General features: G+C 33.8%; 3 protein-coding genes across 3 annotated transcripts; 2 read left to right on the plus strand and 1 right to left on the minus strand.

Moving 5' to 3' along the window:
- The first annotated feature begins 2,658 nt into the window (after positions 1-2,658).
- LOC122398967 (exosome complex component RRP46) lies at positions 2,659-3,683 on the plus strand. Its single transcript, XM_043399237.1, has 5 exons — positions 2,659-2,844; positions 2,900-3,013; positions 3,092-3,213; positions 3,285-3,428; positions 3,499-3,683. Exons 1-5 carry the CDS (start codon positions 2,745-2,747, stop codon positions 3,679-3,681), a joined length of 663 nt encoding a protein of 220 aa, XP_043255172.1. The 5' UTR covers positions 2,659-2,744; the 3' UTR covers positions 3,682-3,683.
- A 948-nt stretch (positions 3,684-4,631) lies between these two features.
- On the minus strand, positions 4,632-8,023 carry LOC122398778 (zinc finger protein 28-like). Its single transcript, XM_043398956.1, has 5 exons — positions 7,830-8,023; positions 7,049-7,604; positions 5,970-6,958; positions 5,647-5,872; positions 4,632-5,411 (listed from the first exon to the last, which is right to left on the minus strand). Exons 1-5 carry the CDS (start codon positions 7,922-7,924, stop codon positions 4,632-4,634), a joined length of 2,646 nt encoding a protein of 881 aa, XP_043254891.1. The 5' UTR covers positions 7,925-8,023.
- A 3,338-nt stretch (positions 8,024-11,361) lies between these two features.
- LOC122398954 (tyrosine-protein kinase receptor torso-like) lies at positions 11,362-20,439 on the plus strand. Its single transcript, XM_043399224.1, has 16 exons — positions 11,362-11,460; positions 14,919-15,045; positions 15,121-15,228; positions 15,364-15,434; positions 15,577-15,742; positions 15,911-16,074; positions 16,208-16,337; positions 16,572-16,708; positions 16,799-17,027; positions 17,235-17,407; positions 17,964-18,039; positions 18,166-18,231; positions 18,804-18,877; positions 19,093-19,307; positions 19,494-19,631; positions 20,271-20,439. The coding sequence occupies exons 1-16, from the start codon at positions 11,362-11,364 to the stop codon at positions 20,437-20,439; spliced, it is 2,142 nt and encodes a 713-aa protein (XP_043255159.1).
- Positions 20,440-20,559: the final 120 nt, after the last annotated feature.

Here is a 20,559-nt window from a genome sequence, read left to right on the forward strand (position 1 = left end):
TTAACTCGTCTGTAGTTGTAGTTAGTTTATTTTTCTGACTCGCTCATGTATGCATGTACCTGATGGTACATGATTGCACCATACATGCCAGCCATCCCTCCCCATAACTCGCGGTTATGATATACATAGAGTTGCGAATATCCAATAATCGCGTTTGCTTTTAGAGTTGCGAATTGTTATTTTTCGCGTTTCCTTTTCAGGGTAGTGTTGCGCCTTGACACGATACGCGATTGGTTTTTTGCAAACTTAGGTACCGAATGTTTGCTTAAAAATAGCGTTGCGAATTATCGATAAACGTGATTGCTCGTAAAGTTGCGAAATACTATTTTTCGCGTTTGCTTTTCAGGGTAGTGTTGCGAACAATCACGATTCGCGTTGCTTTTTTACTCTTTTATATATATAATAATGGATGTCAACCGCGTTTGTAATTTTCATGTTATAAATTAGCGTTGCGATCTTGATTAATCGTGCGATTTTTTATTTAGCGTTGCGATATTTTCAATTCTACCCCAATTGTAGTACTAGTAGTAGATAGTTTATTTTGTGGCCAGTACATGTCTATGTACATGTACCAATAGCCCCTGATTAAAGTTAGAGTTGCGAATAATATACAATGTTCGTGTTTGCTCGTAGAGTTACGAACAAATATTTATCGCGTTGATATATTAGTGCTGCGAATAAATACGATTCGCGATTGTCTTTATGCAAACCTAGGAACCGAGCGTTTGCTTTAAAAATAGCGTTGCGAATTTTTAGTAAACGCGATTGCGAATTAGAGTTGCGAATTACTATTTTTCGCGTTTGCTTTTCAGGGTAGCGTTGCGAATAATTACCATTCGCGGGTTGCTTTTATTCTTACAAGTCGCGTTTGGAATTTTTTCTATTATAAATTAGCGTTGCGATTGTTGATTTATCGCGTTGTTGCCCCGTAGTGTTGCGATATTTAAAACGTCTAACTTCATCCCCATATGTGCCACTCTATTGTAGTTTGAAGTAGCTTGATGTAGTTAGTTTCTTTGTACAAATTTATTTATTGTCTGATTTATGTTTCAGGGAAACATCGTGGGATTAATCAAGACACCAAGAAAAAATATTTTTTCATATTTATTTGTTTTATATGAGTTATATATTTTATTGGATATGAGTTTTTGTTTTAGGAAAACATCGTGGGAGTGACGAAGACACCAAGAAGAAAATATCTTGTCGTATTTCTTTGTTTCATGTCGGTTATAATTTATTGTATATTAGTGTATGTTTTAGAAAAACATCGTGGGATTGATGAAGACACCAAGAAGAAAATATTTCCTCATATTTCTTCATGTTTCTCCAGATTGCGTTAGAATATAAGTACAAATGTATATAGATTATAAGATAAAAAAGCGTTCTCCTGCCGTTTATTAAATATTACCGAAACGTGTGCGTGAATTTAAGTGGGAATAATTAATATTAAGATACATATTAGTATTCTAATACGTGCAGTTGCACATTTCTGGTTGGATCTTCAGGATCCTTTCTTCGTTTTGTACGAGTGTCTTGTTAGGCACTGTCATAATGCAAGTATTTATTTAAGAAGGAACAATTAATAATAAAGTACATATTGATAATTTAGTAATCAGGATTCATACGTGCAGTTGCACGTTCCAATTTCGTTTCTAAAAAACATGTGATGGATTATTTCACATGTATCAGCATTTTGTTAGGTTTTTGATCTCTTCATCGGTCAGAGTTCGTGCGTGCAGTTGCACATTTCAATTTCGTTTTTAGAAAACATGTGTATCATCTCACATGTATTGACATTTTGTTAGGTTCTTCATCTCTTCATTGGGCAGTTCTTTTAAGAACTCGACCTTTGTAGTTCGTTTCTAACTTTTCGATAGCTTCTCCCTTAGATAGGTATTCGATTTCCTCGCCAAAGGAAGGGTGGTTGGGGCGAGGCTAGGGTGGGTCTCCATTCGCAGCAACCTCCACGCGGTTAGACCCGGGTCATATTATTTACTATGTAATTAATATAATTATTAATTACATAGCAAATAATGTGAGCTAATGGCTGCGATCTTCCTCGTACAGTTCCACATGTACCTTCTTCGTCCTGGTGTGCGGTCTAATAACACTGATTTCGAGTCGCAAATACGTTTTTGCCTAGTTAGTTTTTAAATAAATAATATATTACAATTTAAAATAAAAAATAGACGTTTTGCGGTGTATTTATCAATGAGATCGTTACGTATTTTAATAATTTCGAAATCTTTAAATAATCTCAATCGATTGGTTATTCCAATGAAATTAATCGATTGATGCCCAATTCTGGACCGTACAGCTTTCATTCCGTTAAAAAATAATAAAATTTATGTAATTTTATTTTCTGGCCGAAAAAATACATTAGGTGAAAAACTAAGCGTGATAAGTAATTTGTGAGGGCTTTGTACCTACCGAGTAACGCGTAAGAAATTTCAATAAAAAACATGAAGAGACTATCATTTTGACGCATTAAATGAATTTCACTATTATTATAAAAGCAATTACTTGAGCTTGTAGATCTTTTAAAAATTTATCGAACGTTCTTTTAATATTTTGCATCTGGAGGCAATGCAACAGTTCATAGGGAATTTTTCCCCGCTATCTGGTAAAGTAGATAAGTTCATGGTGCACGTGCTTCGGTATTTGTAATATTATAACCTCAGAGACGTATGTTTCCCGCCAAATATTGTTAAAAATAATATATCTGTAAATTCCAACCAGAAAACATGACTGAAGAAGCGGCGGAAAGTGAACTTGTGTTACGGCCAATGAATTGTGAATTGAATCAACTTTCTATGCCCGATGGATCGGCAATGTTCATGCAAGGTAGATTAATTGCAACTGTTAATATTATTATTTGTTAAAAACATACGTATTGTAGGTGATACTGCAGTCGTCGCAGGTGTCTATGGGCCGATAGAAGCAAAGCCACAAAAAATGATTTACAACAAAGCATTTGTTGATGTGTCGTATGTTCCCATAAAAGGACTGGCTAGTAAGTTGAACGAACCAAATAACTAGACTTTAATTTTTGAACGATACCATTATAGAAACTTTTGATTGACTCTGTAAGAGGTGGATGACAGGATGACAGAACTATACATAAAAGAAACATGCGAGGCTGCAATAATTACTACATTTCATCCAGCAACAGCCATATGCATCAGTATACAAGAGCTGGATGATTCCGGTGGGGTATGGTTTGCTTTTATGTACCAAAACACCAGACTGAGTTTTAGATTGACAAATACAAATTAACATTTCAGTTACTAGCCTGCACAATCAATGCTGCCTGCCTATCGCTTATTAATGCTGCAGTTCCCATGAAATTTACTGTTGCAGCAGTGAGCTGTATGATAGAAGACGATACTGGTAATATTATACTAGATCCTGATAATGTTCAGTTACAGGTATGTAAACATAAATCTACGTAATATTTAACGACAAGGATGTTCCTAATTTATTACATATTTCATTCAGGATGCTAGAGCAGAATTCACATATGGGTTTGACAGCATGAAGAAAAATATTGTATGTTGTTATACTGCAGGTCGCTTCACGGAAACTGAAGTTTTAGAAACGATGAATAAGTGTAAAGAAGCTAGCCAATATGTGTTTGATTTTTATCGAAATCTTGTAAAAAAATACGCGAATGTAATATAGTATTTCTAATGTTCAATACATGTTATACTTCTTTCTACTTCTTTCAAGATTATTGCTGCAGATTGCGTTAGAGTAAGTATAAAATGTGGAAGCGATACTTGGGGATTATTATTTACTATGTGTATTAATTGTATCGCTCGTAATAATATAACACAATTATTAATTACATAGTAAATGATATGAGCCAATGGCTGTGATCTTCTTCCTGTAGTTTCATATACGTTCTTTAGAAACTATTCCATTTCTCGTAACAATCGACAAAAATATTTCATTGTGAGCTAAATTTCCACAAAAATTCAAATACACTTGTCAGATACACAGATCGATTCAGGTTTGGATCACTTTCAAATAAGTAACTCTCGGCATACTTAGTTTTACTTCTCACCGTGCACGGCGTTGAATTCTTATTCCATACTAAATCAATAACGTTAAAATGGCAAGGAGGTTTTCTACAGTCTTTAGTGTCTTTGAATAAAAGGTTCCATTTTTTAAATATTAGTAATATTAATTCTTGCACGAAAGTCTCTCAGAATGGACATGAACGATCTACGGACCATTTTGCGATCGATAAGATGGATCTGTCATTTTTGCCAAAAATTCTTGTCTAAATTACAATGATCAAATAATAAGTAATTCAGTAGGATTGAAGTATGAGAAAACGTAAAAATATCCAATACTTATAACACAATAATGTCAATTACTTTAATCATCATGAATTAATTACATTTTTACTGTCGTTAAATTAACGTAACTTATAGTTTGAATTTCTTAAAAACAATGTTTACAGTTTGTATGTTAACAAGTCAATATTTATAATTAAAATTAAAATTTTAACTAGTAATCAATAAAAATCAGGCGCAACATATACAGCATTAATTGTAATAAAATATATACTATACATTGGTAATATAAATATTTGATCATATGATACATCACTTCATTGCAAAAGATTATTCAAATTCTGAACATGTAATATTTACATTGTAGGGCTGTATATGTTGCCGCACTTCCACATATTCTTGAACTATAGGATTTTCCTGTTCGTGGAAAGCGACATGTTTTAGGATATCTTTCCTTTTCATAAATACTTCGTCGCACTGTTCGCAACGCATCGTTTTTACTTTATGCATTTTAGTATGCTTCAACATATCATTCTTTTGTGAAAACATTTTGCCACATGTATCGCAAGAAAATGGTTTCTCTCCTGTGTGAATTCTTTCGTGAACTCTTAATGCCCCTTTACGCGTGAAACTTTTATCACAGTATGTACATCTATGAGGTTTAATGCCAGAATGGATTTTCATATGTTGATTAAGATTACTGGAGCATTTATATTCCATGTTACATATTTTACAGATGTAGGGGCGTTCTCCAGTGTGTATTCTTTCGTGTATAAGACGCGACTCTTTGGACACGAATGCTCCACCACAGTATTGACACATGTGTGGTCTTTCTTTAGAATGTATAGACTTGTTATGATATATCAAGGAATTCTTATTGGCTAACTGTTTCCCACAAATATTACATTTAACGTTCATTTTCTCTCCTTTATGTATGCGCTCGTGATTCAATAAAACTACCCGCGTCGAAAATATCCGGCTACAGACTTCACATTGCCATACTGTTTTATCGGTACACTTTTTCCTTATGCTTTCTATGATGTCTTCTTCCGTATGTTTTTTCCTATGTAACTTCAGTTCACTCATTGACTTACATCTGTATGCACAAACCTAAGAATACAAAAATAAAAGTTCGCTCAGAGCTTTGACTAACACTAGCTCAGTGGTATAATTAACAATTCAGTGTTCTATATATTAAAATATGTAATGAAGTTCTGTTAGGGTATAGCTAAAAAAATAATCGGAAATTAATTGATATTCAATTTGGGGGCCCGCGTGATTCGTATGCGGTGCTCATTTTTAGATAAGCCATTGTACTGGATTATTTTTGACATTGAATACCTACACTGCACGTGTATATGCCATCTCCATTATCATGCCGCTTAAGATGCGTATTCATATTTCCTTTACGATTAAACGCTGCTCCACAAATAGGACAAATGTGTTTATTTACACCATGAGACAGTTTATGTTGCCTTAGTTGTATTCTTTTGTAAAAAGCTTTTCCACATTTTTCACAAGAGTAAGGTTTATTTCCATTGTGTTGGTTCATGTGCTCTCCCAAATGAAATCTGCATTATATACGTAATACACATTGAATAATAAACAACCGATAATTCATTTTGAAAACAGTTTATGAAATAGTATTTAGAAGTTCATAAATGCTACCTAGATCTAAATGCATTTCCACAAATTTCACAAACATGTCGTTTTTTTCTTGTGTCATCTAAATGAGTTCTTTTGTGACCTCTTAAATTATTAGAGTGTTTAAAACTCTTCCCGCATAAGTCGCATAGATAAGGTTTATCTATTCTGTGAGTGGCTTCGTGTACATCTAAACTAGACCATTTTTCGTAACTTTTATTACATTTAATACATTTAAATAATAGCTGGCCACCATGACATTTCTCAATATGATTTAACAAGTCTTTTTTTATACAATAAATTGATTCACAATGTCCACATTGTTTATTAGTTTCAACTGTTGCAGCAGAGTTTATAGCAAGTGAATGTTCAGAGATATTCTGCTGTTCTTCGGTTATACTTAGCTTATCTGGAATTTGGCATTGTTTTTCTTGATAATGTTCACAATGTGAAAATTCATGTTCAGCAAAAAGTTTCTCATCATTAAAACTTTTGTCACAAATGTTACAAGTCTTTGTAACAAAGTGAAAAGTCATTTCTTCTTCATTGTTAATATCACTAATCTCAGTAATCTCTTTTTGTTTTTGTATTATTATTTCTTCTCCATCGCATAACATTTTGTGATTTTCAAAAATTTCTTGTGTTTTAAACGAATCTTTACAATGAAAACATGCAATTTTATTAGTATTATTTGTTCCATCATTGTTTGGATTATTTGTTGTTTTATTTATGGAATTGTCTTCTTTATTTTCTTTGTTGTATGATTCAATGAAGTTATTTAATTCAGATTGCATTTCCTTCCTTACATTGTTTGCAAAGTTAGTTTTTTGTGTATCAATATTTTCTAAGTAATTTAATTTTGTTGTAATATCTTGATTCATTACAATTTCATCAACTTTATCAGAAGATAATTCAATAGAGGTAGTCTGATTTTCATCATTTGAACAAATTTCTTTAGCTATATCCAGTGAACATGCCTTCACTATTGCATTATATTTATTGTCATAGTTCATCTATAAAACAGTATAAAAATATTTACTTTTGATATTATTAGAGCTTATTTGATATTATTATGTTAATAATATAATTTAAAATGCACTTACTTCTTCATTAATATTTAAAAATCTTTTCAACTTCATATCTGTTTTTAAACAAGTTACAACAAGTGAATGTGCAATTTCCAGTTTATTATAGCAATTCATACATAATTTTTGTGGCATCAAATCTTCCACATCAACAACTATTGGTAGATGGAAACTTATTTTATCTTTTAACTTTAATTCTATGCCCTTCTCTGTAAATATTTCTATACCATCTAATGATGGCTCACCACAAATTCTACACAAATTTGGAAATCTAATACTGATATCTCTATATTGGTTTATCTCAGTATCCACATCACAATATGACAATACAACATTGTTTGTCACTTCTGTTTTTTCATCTCTATCCAAGATATTTCTTAAATCTTTCTTTGTTAGAACATCTGATTCAAATAATGTAGGCACAGCATGTTGGTCTATTATAACAGGATCACTTTTACTTATGTAATAATGATCCTCTATGTGATGAGAACATATATAACAATTTAAATGCAACTCTTCGTTCGATTTCATCAAGAGGTCTGTTCTGCCACAATGATGTGCCCATATTTTGGAGCTGTAACAATGTAATAATTTATAATTTAGATAAACATATTTTGCCTTTATCTACGGCATAACATTTCACATAGAAGAAAGAACTGAAGACAATTGTTGATATCTTACATAATAGTTCCAAGGGATTTTTTTAAATTGTAGATTACAAATAAAGGTGTCAACGTTTAGTGTGAAAATAAGGTAGTATTCTTAAACGATGCAACCCATATATTTCTATGATACTTACGTATCATCGTTAGGAAAATTAATGAAAATGACATGTGTCGAGTCTTCATTTTCCGAAGAGTATTTGCAATTTTTTGCAGCACAAACTACCCTCATTTTACGAAAACCAGTTCATTGACAAAAATATGTTTAATTTTTAACAGGTGCTATTTTCGTCAACAGCCATTCAATTCCTCTGCTCTATAGTCAGTGTTATCAGACGGTAGACTGATGCACAGAGGAAACTGTTCCTCCTTTTAACGTAACATTAATGCATAGTCACGTGTACGTGAGCTCCGGCACTTCGGAGAACGTCGGAAATTCGAGAAAGAAGGGGAATGCGAGCTTTTCCTTCTTGCTCTTGAAACAACTGAAATCCGACTTGCATCAACCTGCATAGGAGTTTGAGTATCAACGGAAGCGACGTTAGTTGATATTACTAACAATTTTACCCGATATTTAAAGATTTTTATTTCTCAGCCATTAGTTCGGTGTTATCCATGGAGAACTTTTCATCGTGGGTAACACCGATTACCAGGTCTCATCGCGAGGAGATTGTAGTGACCGAAGACCCAAGGAAGATGGATGGAATTCAAGTTCCATCGATTTCCCTTTCACATTCTTGGATTATTAAACTAAGGAATCAAAGTTCCTTCGATCTCCTCGTTTAGTTCTACCAAGCAATTATTTTATCGCAGAAAACGAGGGAAAATTGCAGCAAAAGTGCAGCAGATCTCTAACTTAGGATGTTTGACAAAGAGAGAGTACCTGAGACAAGGTCGACTTCCGCTGGAAGCTACGTATTTCCGCAGGAAGTATCATTTTCCGCGAATCAAATTACCAGTAGAACGCAACTGGAACAGGCTATATCTCCTAAACGGTTGGAAATAGAAAAATATGTTATAAGTCAAAGTTAAATGGTATCAGACGATGCGTAATATGCAACTAATTATATGCATTTTTGTGCATTGGTGCATCAGAAAAATGCAACTGCACCTCCTTTTTAAATGAAAACCTACACTTTTTACTGCACCAGCCGATGTGGTTTTTTATGCTCTACATAAAAGTACTAACATACTTATGCCCTAAACTTATTCGTTAGGAAGTTATCGAAGATTAAAGTTCTCCGAATCCATTGCAATGTTTCTGTTGCTTTACAGTGTTTTGAAATTATGGCATTTACGAATAGTGAAGCAGTTGATATGTTCATTTTCTTACGCGTTCATATTTTTACGATTATCTCAAAACATATCGAGGAAAATTGTTATTAATTAATTTCTTGCAACTGTTAATTCTACTGTTTTGTTTGTGTTATAAAAATAGGAACTTTTCTTATTGAAAAACGCCTAGCGTGCACGATACTAGGCAAAGAGTGGACTCTCATTTTAATTGATTAATTTTCAATCTTAAAGTATTTTGATTTTGAAAAACCGAGTAACATTCCAATTTCTCCTTGTTAGAACCGAGTTTCCAATAGCGAAAATCGCAGCTGCTTACCTGTTTTCAATTACCAAACATTTATTTCTGAATTAACCCTTTACGAGTGAGACCATTTTGCACATTATTCTAAAACATTTGTGGTGTTCGTTTTCAATGCGATTTAAGTAAGCATGTAATGTACAAGATTTCATTTAATTTTTTCTTTTCTAAAGAAGATAGAAAAAAAAGTTTATTTAATTGTTTTACATAAAATTTAATTCTTTCTAAGATTTATATGAAACATTTAAAAGATTTTTTTATAAATTACGCCTATGTATCGGAACAACTGTAAAGCAAGAGGTAAATCATTACTATCCATGGGCTGATTCTAGTCAAAGTCTAATCGGACTTTGAAATGAGAACATAATACTTAAATGTAAAGTTTCATTTAAATTCATTCAGCCTTTTATACTCAATCGTGTTAATAATATACATACGTACGCTCGTACATGGGAATAATAAAAAAAGATTTCTTTTTTCTCAATAATTAAAATATGATCAGAGGGTCTTAAAACGTGTATTTCCGTGAAATAAATTTTACAAAATTTTTCTTTCATTGTGGGTACTTTGCTTATGTGCGCCTACATAGGTCGGAAAGTAAAAATGCCTGGGCAGTCGAGAATCTTGGCTCGAGATTCCAAATCCTATGCCATTAACAGAAGGTCGGATTTTAGTTGTTTAAGGGGCCATTCTACCTTATAGGCACGAAAAATACATGTTTCTTTGCGATTTTTTTTTTGCGGGCTATTAAAGAGCGATTAATTCCGTGTTTTGTAGATACATTTATTATATATTTAGCTATATTCACGAATTTTTGCAACGCATAATATCTATTGATTACACTATTTTTATTGATCAACAAACAACAGTTTTTAGTATGTGATATCTTGCGAACAAGTTATCCGAAATCCAAAAACCAACGATATTCTTAATGCGGATGAGTGTGGTTATAGCACGAACTAGGATCTTTTAAAAAAAAACAAAAAATGGCAAAATGGCAGCTATTTTACGAAAAAATACTGAATATTTTCATATATTCGGTTGCTTTTTTGTTAATAAAAGAAAAAGTATCGCATATATCGCAATTATCCTAGTTCATGCTATAGGGAGACCAGTTCTAAAGATACTGTATAAATTTCATGTTGATATCTCGAATAGTTTTTTCGTTATTACATACGCAGTGCCGAAAAATTCAGTTTCGAGAAAAACAGCTTTGAAATTTCAATTCCAGTTGTTATACCTGCGCGCGGTACATTTCAGCAGGCCATAACTTCGTTAGTTTGTCAAATTTCAATTTAATATTTGGTAGATATATTTTCGAGGCTACATACTAAAAGAAAATACAAAAAAAAATTCAATTTTTTTAATTCCACAAAGTAGAAAGGCAACTTTTTACGCAAGTTTTACGTCCAGTTATACCTGCGTGTGGTACATTTCAGCAGGCTACAACTTCGTTAGTTTGTCAAATTTCAATTTAATATTTGGTAGATATATTTTCGAGGCTACATACTAAAAGAAAACGCAAACGAAAAAAATTCGATTTTCTAAATCCCACGAGGTAGAAAGGCCCCTTAAGATCGAGAAGGCAGATGCGAGAAAGAGCAAATCGCGAAAGAGGGCATGCGTTAGTTTGCCTTTGTCAACTTTCCGAAACTCTACGAGCTCTACGTATGTACTTACGCGTGATCTGGCATAGTGTGAAAGAGTGCCTTCGGTGCACTTCTGGCATCTTTGGACTGCCGAATGGCAAAAGCCGACCCAGTGGGGACGCGGCTTTACACAACCATGGACGATGTACCTACTATAGTAGGGGACACGATCGTAGTCACCAAAAGTTACGATCGAGAGTACTTCGGTTTCAGTAAATTGATTGTGACCACCAAGAATATAAAACTGACCGCGACGCGTTTCGCGGACTTAATTTCGAATTGCTGTTAGGCTGTAGTGATCGATCCGAAACATAAAGCGTCGTTACTTCGTCGAATTCGACTATAAATTGTTACCGTTTAGTCGTTAAAATATCGTTTCGAGGCAGGAAACGTTTGAAATTTGTCAGTGAATTTACACGCGTAGAAATGGAATCGCAATTTCTGTTGTTCTGCATACTATTTAGCAGCGTATCCTCTGTACAAGACACCTCGCCGCTGATCGATTGTTTAACGGCCTGTTTAGACGTGAGTACAAGAATACGCTAATAGACATAAATTTGCAATGCGAACATTCCATATGGCTGAAACTCGTTTAAGTAAATAGAAACGCGTTACCGAACGTACGTCCGAAAACTGTCACAAAATAAAATTTCATTCGCCGAGTCGTGAAGCAGCGTTCGATGTGCCTTTTAAAATGGTATTATAAAAACGAAATTCGAAAATTCACGTCGCGTACTGCGTTATCCGGGATACCTCCGATTCTTATATCGTGCTGTACGAAAGATGTTTGTACACGTATAGAGTTAAAATATTAACGAAACGTTATGTTGAAGAATTCCTGTTTGTAACTTAATAGTAACTTGCACGAAAACGACGGCGTATTTCCTTGTCCTTCGGTTTTTCTCAGAATAATTGGAAGATCCATGATGTGTGGAACGCATTACAAATTGTAGCAACGTACGATCAGATTTTCTTGCTTTCGAATACGTTTAACATAAATAAATGTATCAAAATATATGTATGAGATTTCCATAACAATCGCAGCTAGGCATTCCTCGAAGGCAATAAAGAGCGATGAAATCTTCGAATTTCGTTTCCCGCAGTTATTTTAACTAAACGAAGTAAAAGTGATGTGGGTATATTGAAAAGTAACCCTGATATAGTTAGTTCGTCGATTTTGATATCGTAAGTGATTTACTGCTTTCTACCCATCCCATGAGATCTATAAATAAACGAATATATTACCATACTCTTACTTCGACATGTATACAAGGTGTTGTAAGAATTTTTTTTCAATTTTACACGCGTTTTACATCTTCGTATCGCAGCATCGAGTATTCTTTTAAACATCGCTGGCCTTATTGGAATTATTTACACTGTATTTGTCACAACAAAACACTATTGCTTTTTTTAATATTATAAAGCACTAGTAAATTATATGTGTGTATTAATAACAGGAGATTTTCACAGATCTCATAGAAAATCAGTTTTGTTCCATCGCTACTTAAATAATAGCAAAGTTTTCGAAAAATGAAAGAAATAGTACGATCTTATTCTTTGCAATACATTTCAGAAAGGAGCCGAGTATGGCTTTTTTGTTGCTTGCAAAATAAAATTAATTTCAAATTGTTCTTATTTATATGTGGATCTGTAGCTTCTACGGACAGATGTATCGTGACAGTCTTTTCAGACCTCGAAACTGGCAGGGCAGATACAGAAGTAAAAGGACCCCGCCCAGATCTTATGGAAAATGGCCCCCGGTTAAATTAGCTGAACTTTTGCTATGATGTAGTTCATGATGTCTTGAAAAGTTCCAATGGGCCCAAGCTCGTAAATTGAACAGTTTCCGAGATACGGGGGATCAAAAGTCAATAATAGTACGCCTCATTCTAGACTACCACGTTTGAGCATATTTCAATGTAAAAAGCACTGTCATGCCCCTGTGGGCCCTTAAATATTATCCCTTGATCCTCTGACCCTCTGGCTCCCCTTCAGGAGTCAAAATAAAGAAACGCCAAAGAGGTAAAAAATGGTTCTCTTTTTCATTGAACAAACATGAAGCACCGTCGACATTAGCATTACCCAGTGTGCACCACGAGGAAGTTGCTCGATCGGATTTTGCATACCATGTGGCCCCGAAGAGGGCCATTTTTATAGTTCTATTTGTACATAACAATCTTGATGCCCTCTATTAGCGCATATTGACACTTCGTTGGTAGATAACAGCCTTAGAAGACTAAAAGTTTATTCACATCAAGTTCTTATTTCTCACATTCCCAAAAAATGAACTGGAACTAGAAGAGGAAGTAATAAATGGTTACCACTGCATCTGTCAATCCGGTGCCAAAACATTGGGCACATGCGCACATATTGCAAGTGTTTTAAGGTTTTTAGGATTTGTCATCAAAGAAATGTCAAATATTCGGATGGTAATCTTCTAAATACGACCAGAGATGCCGCTAATAGAGACCATCAAGACAATATGAATGTCGAGATTCTTATGGTCGAATACAGAGAACTATAAAAACGGTTCTCTTCGGGGCCACATGGTATGCAAAATCCGATCGAGCAACTTCCTCGTGGTGCACACTGGGTAATGCTAATGTCGACGGTGCTTCATGTTTGTTCAATGAAAAAGAGAACCATTTTTTTACCTCTTTGGCGTTTCTTTATTTTGACTCCTGAAGGGGAGCCAGAGGGTCAGAGGATCAAGGGATAATATTTAAGGGCCCACAGGGTCACAACACTCAAATATGCTCAAACGTGGTAATCTAGAATAAGACGCGCTATTATTGACTTTTGATCCCCCGTATCTCGAAAACTGTTCAATTTACGTGCTTGGAACTTATCAACAAGACATCATGAACTACATCGTATCAAAAGTTCAGCTAATTTAACCAGGGGCTATTTTCCATAAGATCTGTGCGGGGTCCTTTCAGAATTTGATTTAAATTCTAAATGGCCACGATAAGCTGTGCTGTATACGGGTTGCATAATCCTGTCTTTGACTTTCATAAGGAATTTTGAAATTGTTCTCGGTAGTCTTCTTCCGAAAGTCTTTGTATATTTGCAATTATTTTTCATACAAATAACAGTTATTGTTACTTGAATTTCTCCTTCATGGTATTAGCAATGTCTTCCGGAAGAGTTACAAGCCAAGCGTTGTGCAATTTGAAATTCAGTAACTTCTTTCAAATCGCGTACAAAAAGAACAGATTTTCACAGCAGATATAAATGGTAAATGTGATGTACAATAATGTTGTATATGATTTTTTCAGGAAGTGTGCCAAGATGCCTGCAACGATTACGTACACGAAATCGGTCGTAGGTTTCAATTTTTCACTAAATTAACAAAGTTTCGCGGAAATTAACATCGTTCTTTTGTACGAAGGAAACTATTAAACTGCGAAAGAAAAACTTAATCTAAAGAATTTCGTTTTTACGCGTGCAATTGAATACGTAAAACTTGCCTAACGTGTCTATCCATTCCTCTTTATTTCTACTTATTTTGGAGATCTTAGACGATGATCATAGTATGGTATTCTCTGTTTTCCGTGGCTGTGAGGGTTTTCTAATGAGTTAGAACCAGTCGAAACAAATATAATAAGAACGTGTCGATATCGATGCTTACAAATATAATTGCGCGGTACTTACTCATTTAGTCGTCTCTACTGTCATAGAAATGTCGAGGAATTTTCATAAAAAAACTTTCGTTAACAGTTTATTCACAGGTGGATGAAGATACCATAGCTAATACGAGTCTTCATTGTAGTAGTGACAATTTTATGATAATCAAGTTCAATTCTGGAAAGTATATCATCGAACAGAGAACTTCTAAATATCCTTGGAACTTTCCGAAAGTGGTGAATAATATTTAATTTTTTATTACGACGTTCGTGAATTATCTTCTGAGACTTTATTTCTCGATTGTCAATAGCAAATAACTTTAGTGTATAGAATCGTACAGTGGATATATTTTTCAGAGAAATGGTGATGTAGCAACATTTACAAATTTAAGCGTAGGTACCGATTACCAATTTCGGTTCTATAAAATAACGAAGGATGGAATTTCGCATCCGGAAACATCGAGCTCGTTTTCGACGTACCCAGGTGATCCACTTATTCCATTTTTTATATCATTTTTAAGCTGTCTATCTCTAAGTATATTCTATACACTTTTTTCAGTCGATTACGTGCCGCTACCCGTGAAAAATATATCATTGTTTAAAGTAGAGGCAGAGACGGAAAATAAGTGTTCTCTACGTACAGATTTTACATTCGAACCAGCAGAAGGTAATAACAGCGCGTTTGCTAATAACAAGATAGATCGCGTATGCATTTTTATGCATTTTGAATTATACTTTTCTCTAAAAAAATTAGACATGTCTTTCTTTTCTTCCATCGCCAAAGCTTATGTGACAATTTCAGATCGCAGTTGCAATTACAACATGTTAGTTTGGTCTGGAGAACACGATTTGGTCGACTATGAGTTGAAAATGGTAATACATAATACTTATCATTAGTGTAATTTTATTTCAACAAATAGAGCATTTAAAAAAAATTGCCTTATGACAACTCTGCTAGAAATAGTTTAGGTCTAGTTGTGAGAATGTTAATCGAATCACACTGGTTGGTTCGCAGATTACGGACTTTCGGTTCGAAGTAAAGCAATTATCGTTTAGTCGAACAATCAGAATAACGATGTTTTCGGTTAACAGTGATAATACTAAAATGAGTACTGACAGATCAATGACCATGTACACGCCGACTTGTTTAAACTATTATAACAACGACTTAACCATTTGCAGTGAGTATGTAAATAATTATTATTTCGTTGTGAAAATGTTTTACCGTCGATCGTGTATTTAATTAATTAAGTCGAACGATGGAATTACTAATTGGTAAGAACGTAATATTTTTGTTAAAATTTGTAAACGTGTTTAGCTACTTTAATACGAGTTTGTATGCATTTTAGGCCCGGAAGATGTAAAAGGATTGCAAGCGACGCACGCTTACCGTTATGGAGAGTTGTACGATCTTAACGTTACTTGGGATAAGCCTGAAAAGAATCCGGACAATTACACGATACACGTCGATTTAGGAACGCAAAATGAACCTCTAATCGAAGTCATACCTGGCGTGAGTAGAATCGTTTAATTCTGATATGCTTACAATTGCGTTTGACCAAACTTTGCCAATATACTAGCAACCGTTATAGTTCACTGATCGTGGAGTTTTGATTATAACAAACGGATGGTTGTATTTTTTACAGTATAAAACCACGACATCCTTCTTAAGGGTAAAATTAGGATTCCAGTATGAAGTAAGCATTGTTGCTGATTCGTTGGGAGGAACAAGCTATCCATCAACGATCATCAATAATCTCAGCGATGAACACACAGGTTCATGACTTTTGACATAACATTTTTAGTATTTTAGTAAAATAATACAAACACTATGTATAAATAAAAACGTTTCTTAAAAACTATCTGAACTTTCTAAGGAAATATTTCATAGTGTAGTGTAACAGCTGGTGAAAAGGTGAATGTAGTATGCATAATTACAATTGCGATCTATAGTACGACAATAATAGTAATTGTATTTCGAATAATAATTCAACGCTATTTTGATTTCAGCTATAAGCACTTTCTATCCTGTGCTTATCGTCGGGGTAATTATGTTGTTCATAATTATGGTGCTAGTTGGGACGATTTATTTGCAATGCTATAAACAAAGAAAGAGGCACTTTTCGATAGAAAGCAGGCCGTTCAAAGTGAGTGATAATTAAAAAATTAGAAAATAGAATTTAAAAGAAAGCAATAATTTTCACGAAAATAAAAATATTTTTAAAATATTTGTCCAGGGTCTCAACCCGAAGGATTTACCCGAAGGAACTATTACGAAATTGCTGGACAAAGATTACACGACTGACATTAACAATTATCCGTTTATACACGACAAATTCGAATTGCGTTCAAAATTGTTAAAACTCTATGGTGTTCTTGGTAGCGGAGCTTATGGAATTGTGAAACTAGGCTCCCTGCGTGATGAATTTGGAAACGTCAACAACGTGGCGGTGAAAATGCTCAAAGGTGAAATGAACAGAATGATCTGTATTGTAGTATAACACTAGGTGTTATGGTACTATTATGTATAATACTAGGTTTCAAAAGTAGTCCTAGAAAACCAATGTTCTTTGAACTGATGATTATTTTATTCCATAAATTTTGTATAATACCGTTACTTTATTGTACTTTGAAAATTGTGTATTAAAGAGTAAACTGAATCTTACATCATAGACAACCAAAGCGCGGAAGATGAACAAAATTTCCATAAAGAAATAATGATCATGAAAATTGCCGGTCAACATCCAAATATAGTATCGTTGATCGGCTGTTGTGTTTTGTATAACAAACCAGTGCTGGTAGTGGAATATTGTTGCAAAGGAGATCTACAAACCTATTTAAGGACAGTGAGTAGTGCAATGTTATGTTACGTTTGCAAATATTTTAACATAATTATCTTTAATACACAGTGTTCGGCCACCCCTGGGAAAAATTTTAATGGGAGATTCTAGGAGCCAAAATAAGACGAAAATTAAGAATACCAATTTGTTGATGGAGGCTTTGTTAAAAAGTTATTAACGTTTAAAGTTCTGCCTGTAGAACGGCAATCTGCGAACATTTGCGCGCGCGTGATAATGGCGGAACTTTAAATGTTAATAACTTCTTAACGAAGCCTCCATCAACAAATTGGTATTCTCGATTTTCGTCTTATTTTGGCCTCTAGAATCTTCCATTCAAATTTTTCCCAGGAGTGGCCGAACACCCTGTATAATGTAAATCAAAGTTGAGTAAAAATATCGTTAATACATTTCTATTAGATGTAATGTCTTATTTTCATATTAATTTAAAATAGTGAGGCGAATCGATATGTACCTATTGCAATAATAAGAATATTGTTTTCTTAATCAGTTCTACGAGATCATTATAAGATATCTTTTAAGTGTAATTTTAATGAATTTTCAGATCTGGCAAACTATGGTAAACGTTGCCATTAATCATAGAGAACGGTTCAAACGTGACGCAGATTCATTTATTATCGGTAACAGTGAACATTATACGAGTAAATCGGATATTTATCATTTGGCAATCAATAAATTACTTAATATGATAAACTAAGAAACATCTGTTTAAATACACATTTATCTTTTTTTTTTGTGTCAACTAGGTGGAAAAGAACGAAATAATCAAAGCATTAATGTAATCGCGAATCGTTTATATGATGTTCAAGAAGGTAATTAACATTTATACAATGTGTCTCGCGAACTTTGTCCACTTAAATATCTTGATTATTTCCGACAACGCGAGAAAATGTTACTTGCAGAAGTTACATGGTTTAAGAAAGTACATAGTATGGTATAAATAGTCTTTCAGCAAGTGAAGGCGTAGAATACCATTTATACCATATCTCTCGAACTCTACAACTTCTGTAAGTAACATTTTCTCGCATTGTTCAAAATAATCAAGATATTTAAGTGGATAGAGTTTGTGAGACACACTGTACATGAATCTTCCAATTATAAAACCAGCTAATTTCTCTTCAGTAAATTTTTTAATTCTAGTTTATTAAAAAACTTTTATTTCTAAATTTTAAAGTTACGTGTAAAGAGCTTATGCACCTGCCATGAGCAGTTTCCTCAAAAACCAACGAAGATACCGGCTTAACTTTTTTCTTAATTAAATGGCCCAAGGGCTGATCTTTTCACGCGCAATAAATTCTTTTGGAGCAACTTTAAATAATAAAAAGAATACTAATATTTCAATCCATCGTTTATTCTTGTAATCATGCTTTTTGGTCTGTTATAGATGTAGCAGAATGTACGGAAACTGTTACAGCAAACGACTTATTAAACTTTACAAGACAAATCACTATAGGAATGGTAAAATATATATTCTTTTACATCTAGCTTATTAACTGTCGAAATGTTCTTGAAGTTACTTTCTTAGCAGCTAAAACACTGAAAAATATGATCATGAAAAAAATGAATTAAAAATTTTTCCCGATGTTAATTATTGTATATTCGTGGGCTTAATTTATTAAAATCGGAAATTTTAAAAAATTGTAGGGGTTTTTTTTTTTGTTTCTGGTTGTCAGGAATTCCTGTTTTCAAATCGAATAATTCATCGTGATTTGGCAGCACGTAACATATTAGTGTGTGAGGACGGAGTTGTAAAAATTTCAGACTTTGGCCTCAGCCGTGATGTTTATCAAGAAAATTTGTACAGAAAAGAAGGTCGCGGCAAGTTACCTCTGCGGTGGATGGCAATCGAAGCATTAACACATCAACTTTACTCAACTTATAGTGACGTGTAAATTATTTTTATAGACTTTGTTGAATTAAAACCGTAGAATATTTTATTCTTTATTTCGATTGAAATTTCTTCTGAGAAATCATAATATATAAATTAGAGTTACATTAACAACTTGAATGGGCAATTGTTTGGACTGCAGATGGATCTTTTTTTTTTTTGTAATATATTCACTTTTTTTTCCAGGTGGTCTTTCGGTATTTTATTGTGGGAAATTGTAACCATGGGTGCTGTTCCATACCCTGGTGTTTCAAATAACGCAATCTTGGGCCTTTTGAAATCCGGTTATAGGATGGAACGGCCGCCAAGTTGTGGCGTAGAGTTGTGAGTTAAATGCAAATTTAAATTTATACAATGTGTACAGGGTGTTCGGCCACCCCTGGGAAAAATTGTAATAGGAGATTCTAGAGGCCAAAATAGGACGAAAATCAAGAATACCAATTTGCTGATGGAGGCTTCGTTAAAAAGTTATTAACGTTTGAAGTTCCGCCTGTATTGAATTTTTTTTCTCGAAAGTGGGTAGGATTTCGGGAGTATGTCTATTGACCAAAAATGATTGCAATTGACCCCCGAAAGCAAAAATAATTTTTTCAGAATCATTTGAAACGTTTTAATAACTTTTTAACGAAGCCTTAGTCAAGAAATTGATATTCTCGATTTTCGTCTTATTTTGGCCTCCAGAATCTCCCATTAAAATTTTTCCCAAGGGTGGCCGAACATCCTGTATACAAATAGGAGAGAAATCACAAGAATGATTTGTTAAATATACTTCAACTTTGTTTTAAAATTTAAAAATAAAAGACTTCTTAACACGTTGACTGTTAGCGAGTCCTGCGCGTCCTGGTAACCGTTATAATAATTTATTCTTTTCTCAAATTATCTGAAAATATCTCTAAGAGAGTTATTAACATGGCAGTGAACGTGTTAAAAGATATTCGATCTGACATAACAATACTTTTACAGATATAACATTATGTTGTCTTGCTGGACCGCACGGCCTCAGAGTAGACCTACGTTAACTCAATTAAAACAAAGCGTGGATAAATTACTTTCCAATTATTCAGATAAGTACCTGAACATCCATGAAATTATTCACGACGATCAATATCAGAGTCGTGTGTTTGAAATCTAATGTTCATAGGTACACAGGGACGTCAATATAAATACGACCATCGTACCATGTGCAAAATCGTTTATTTTCTAATTATACGTACAATAATCTGTGGTATAACTTCTTTCATATATATATGTG

This window comes from Colletes gigas, unplaced genomic scaffold (assembly GCF_013123115.1).
Source record: "Colletes gigas isolate AHSC1104 unplaced genomic scaffold, ASM1312311v1 Colletes_gigas_Sc00012, whole genome shotgun sequence".
In the NCBI taxonomy this organism is placed as follows: Eukaryota; Metazoa; Arthropoda; class Insecta; order Hymenoptera; family Colletidae; genus Colletes; species Colletes gigas.

What these genes read in the sequence shown, in the direction of transcription:
- LOC122398967 (XM_043399237.1), top strand. Translation starts at nt 2,745, where the DNA reads ATGACTGAAGAAGCGGCGGAAAGTGAACTTGTGTTACGGCCAATGAAT. An exon ending in ATCGGCAATGTTCATGCAAG is followed by an intron (nt 2,845 to 2,899) that starts GTAGATTAATTG and finishes TACGTATTGTAG; the next exon opens with GTGATACTGCAGTCGTCGCA. An exon ending in AGCTGGATGATTCCGGTGGG is followed by an intron (nt 3,214 to 3,284) that starts GTATGGTTTGCT and finishes TTAACATTTCAG; the next exon opens with TTACTAGCCTGCACAATCAA.
- LOC122398778 (XM_043398956.1), bottom strand. Translation starts at nt 7,924, where the DNA reads ATGAGGGTAGTTTGTGCTGCAAAAAATTGCAAATACTCTTCGGAAAAT. An exon ending in AATTTTCCTAACGATGATAC is followed by an intron (nt 7,605 to 7,829) that starts GTAAGTATCATA and finishes ACATTGTTACAG; the next exon opens with CTCCAAAATATGGGCACATC. An exon ending in TTTTAAATATTAATGAAGAA is followed by an intron (nt 6,959 to 7,048) that starts GTAAGTGCATTT and finishes ACTGTTTTATAG; the next exon opens with ATGAACTATGACAATAAATA.
- LOC122398954 (XM_043399224.1), top strand. Translation starts at nt 11,362, where the DNA reads ATGGAATCGCAATTTCTGTTGTTCTGCATACTATTTAGCAGCGTATCC. An exon ending in TACATTCGAACCAGCAGAAG is followed by an intron (nt 15,229 to 15,363) that starts GTAATAACAGCG and finishes TGACAATTTCAG; the next exon opens with ATCGCAGTTGCAATTACAAC. An exon ending in CCAAGTTGTGGCGTAGAGTT is followed by an intron (nt 19,632 to 20,270) that starts GTGAGTTAAATG and finishes ATACTTTTACAG; the next exon opens with ATATAACATTATGTTGTCTT.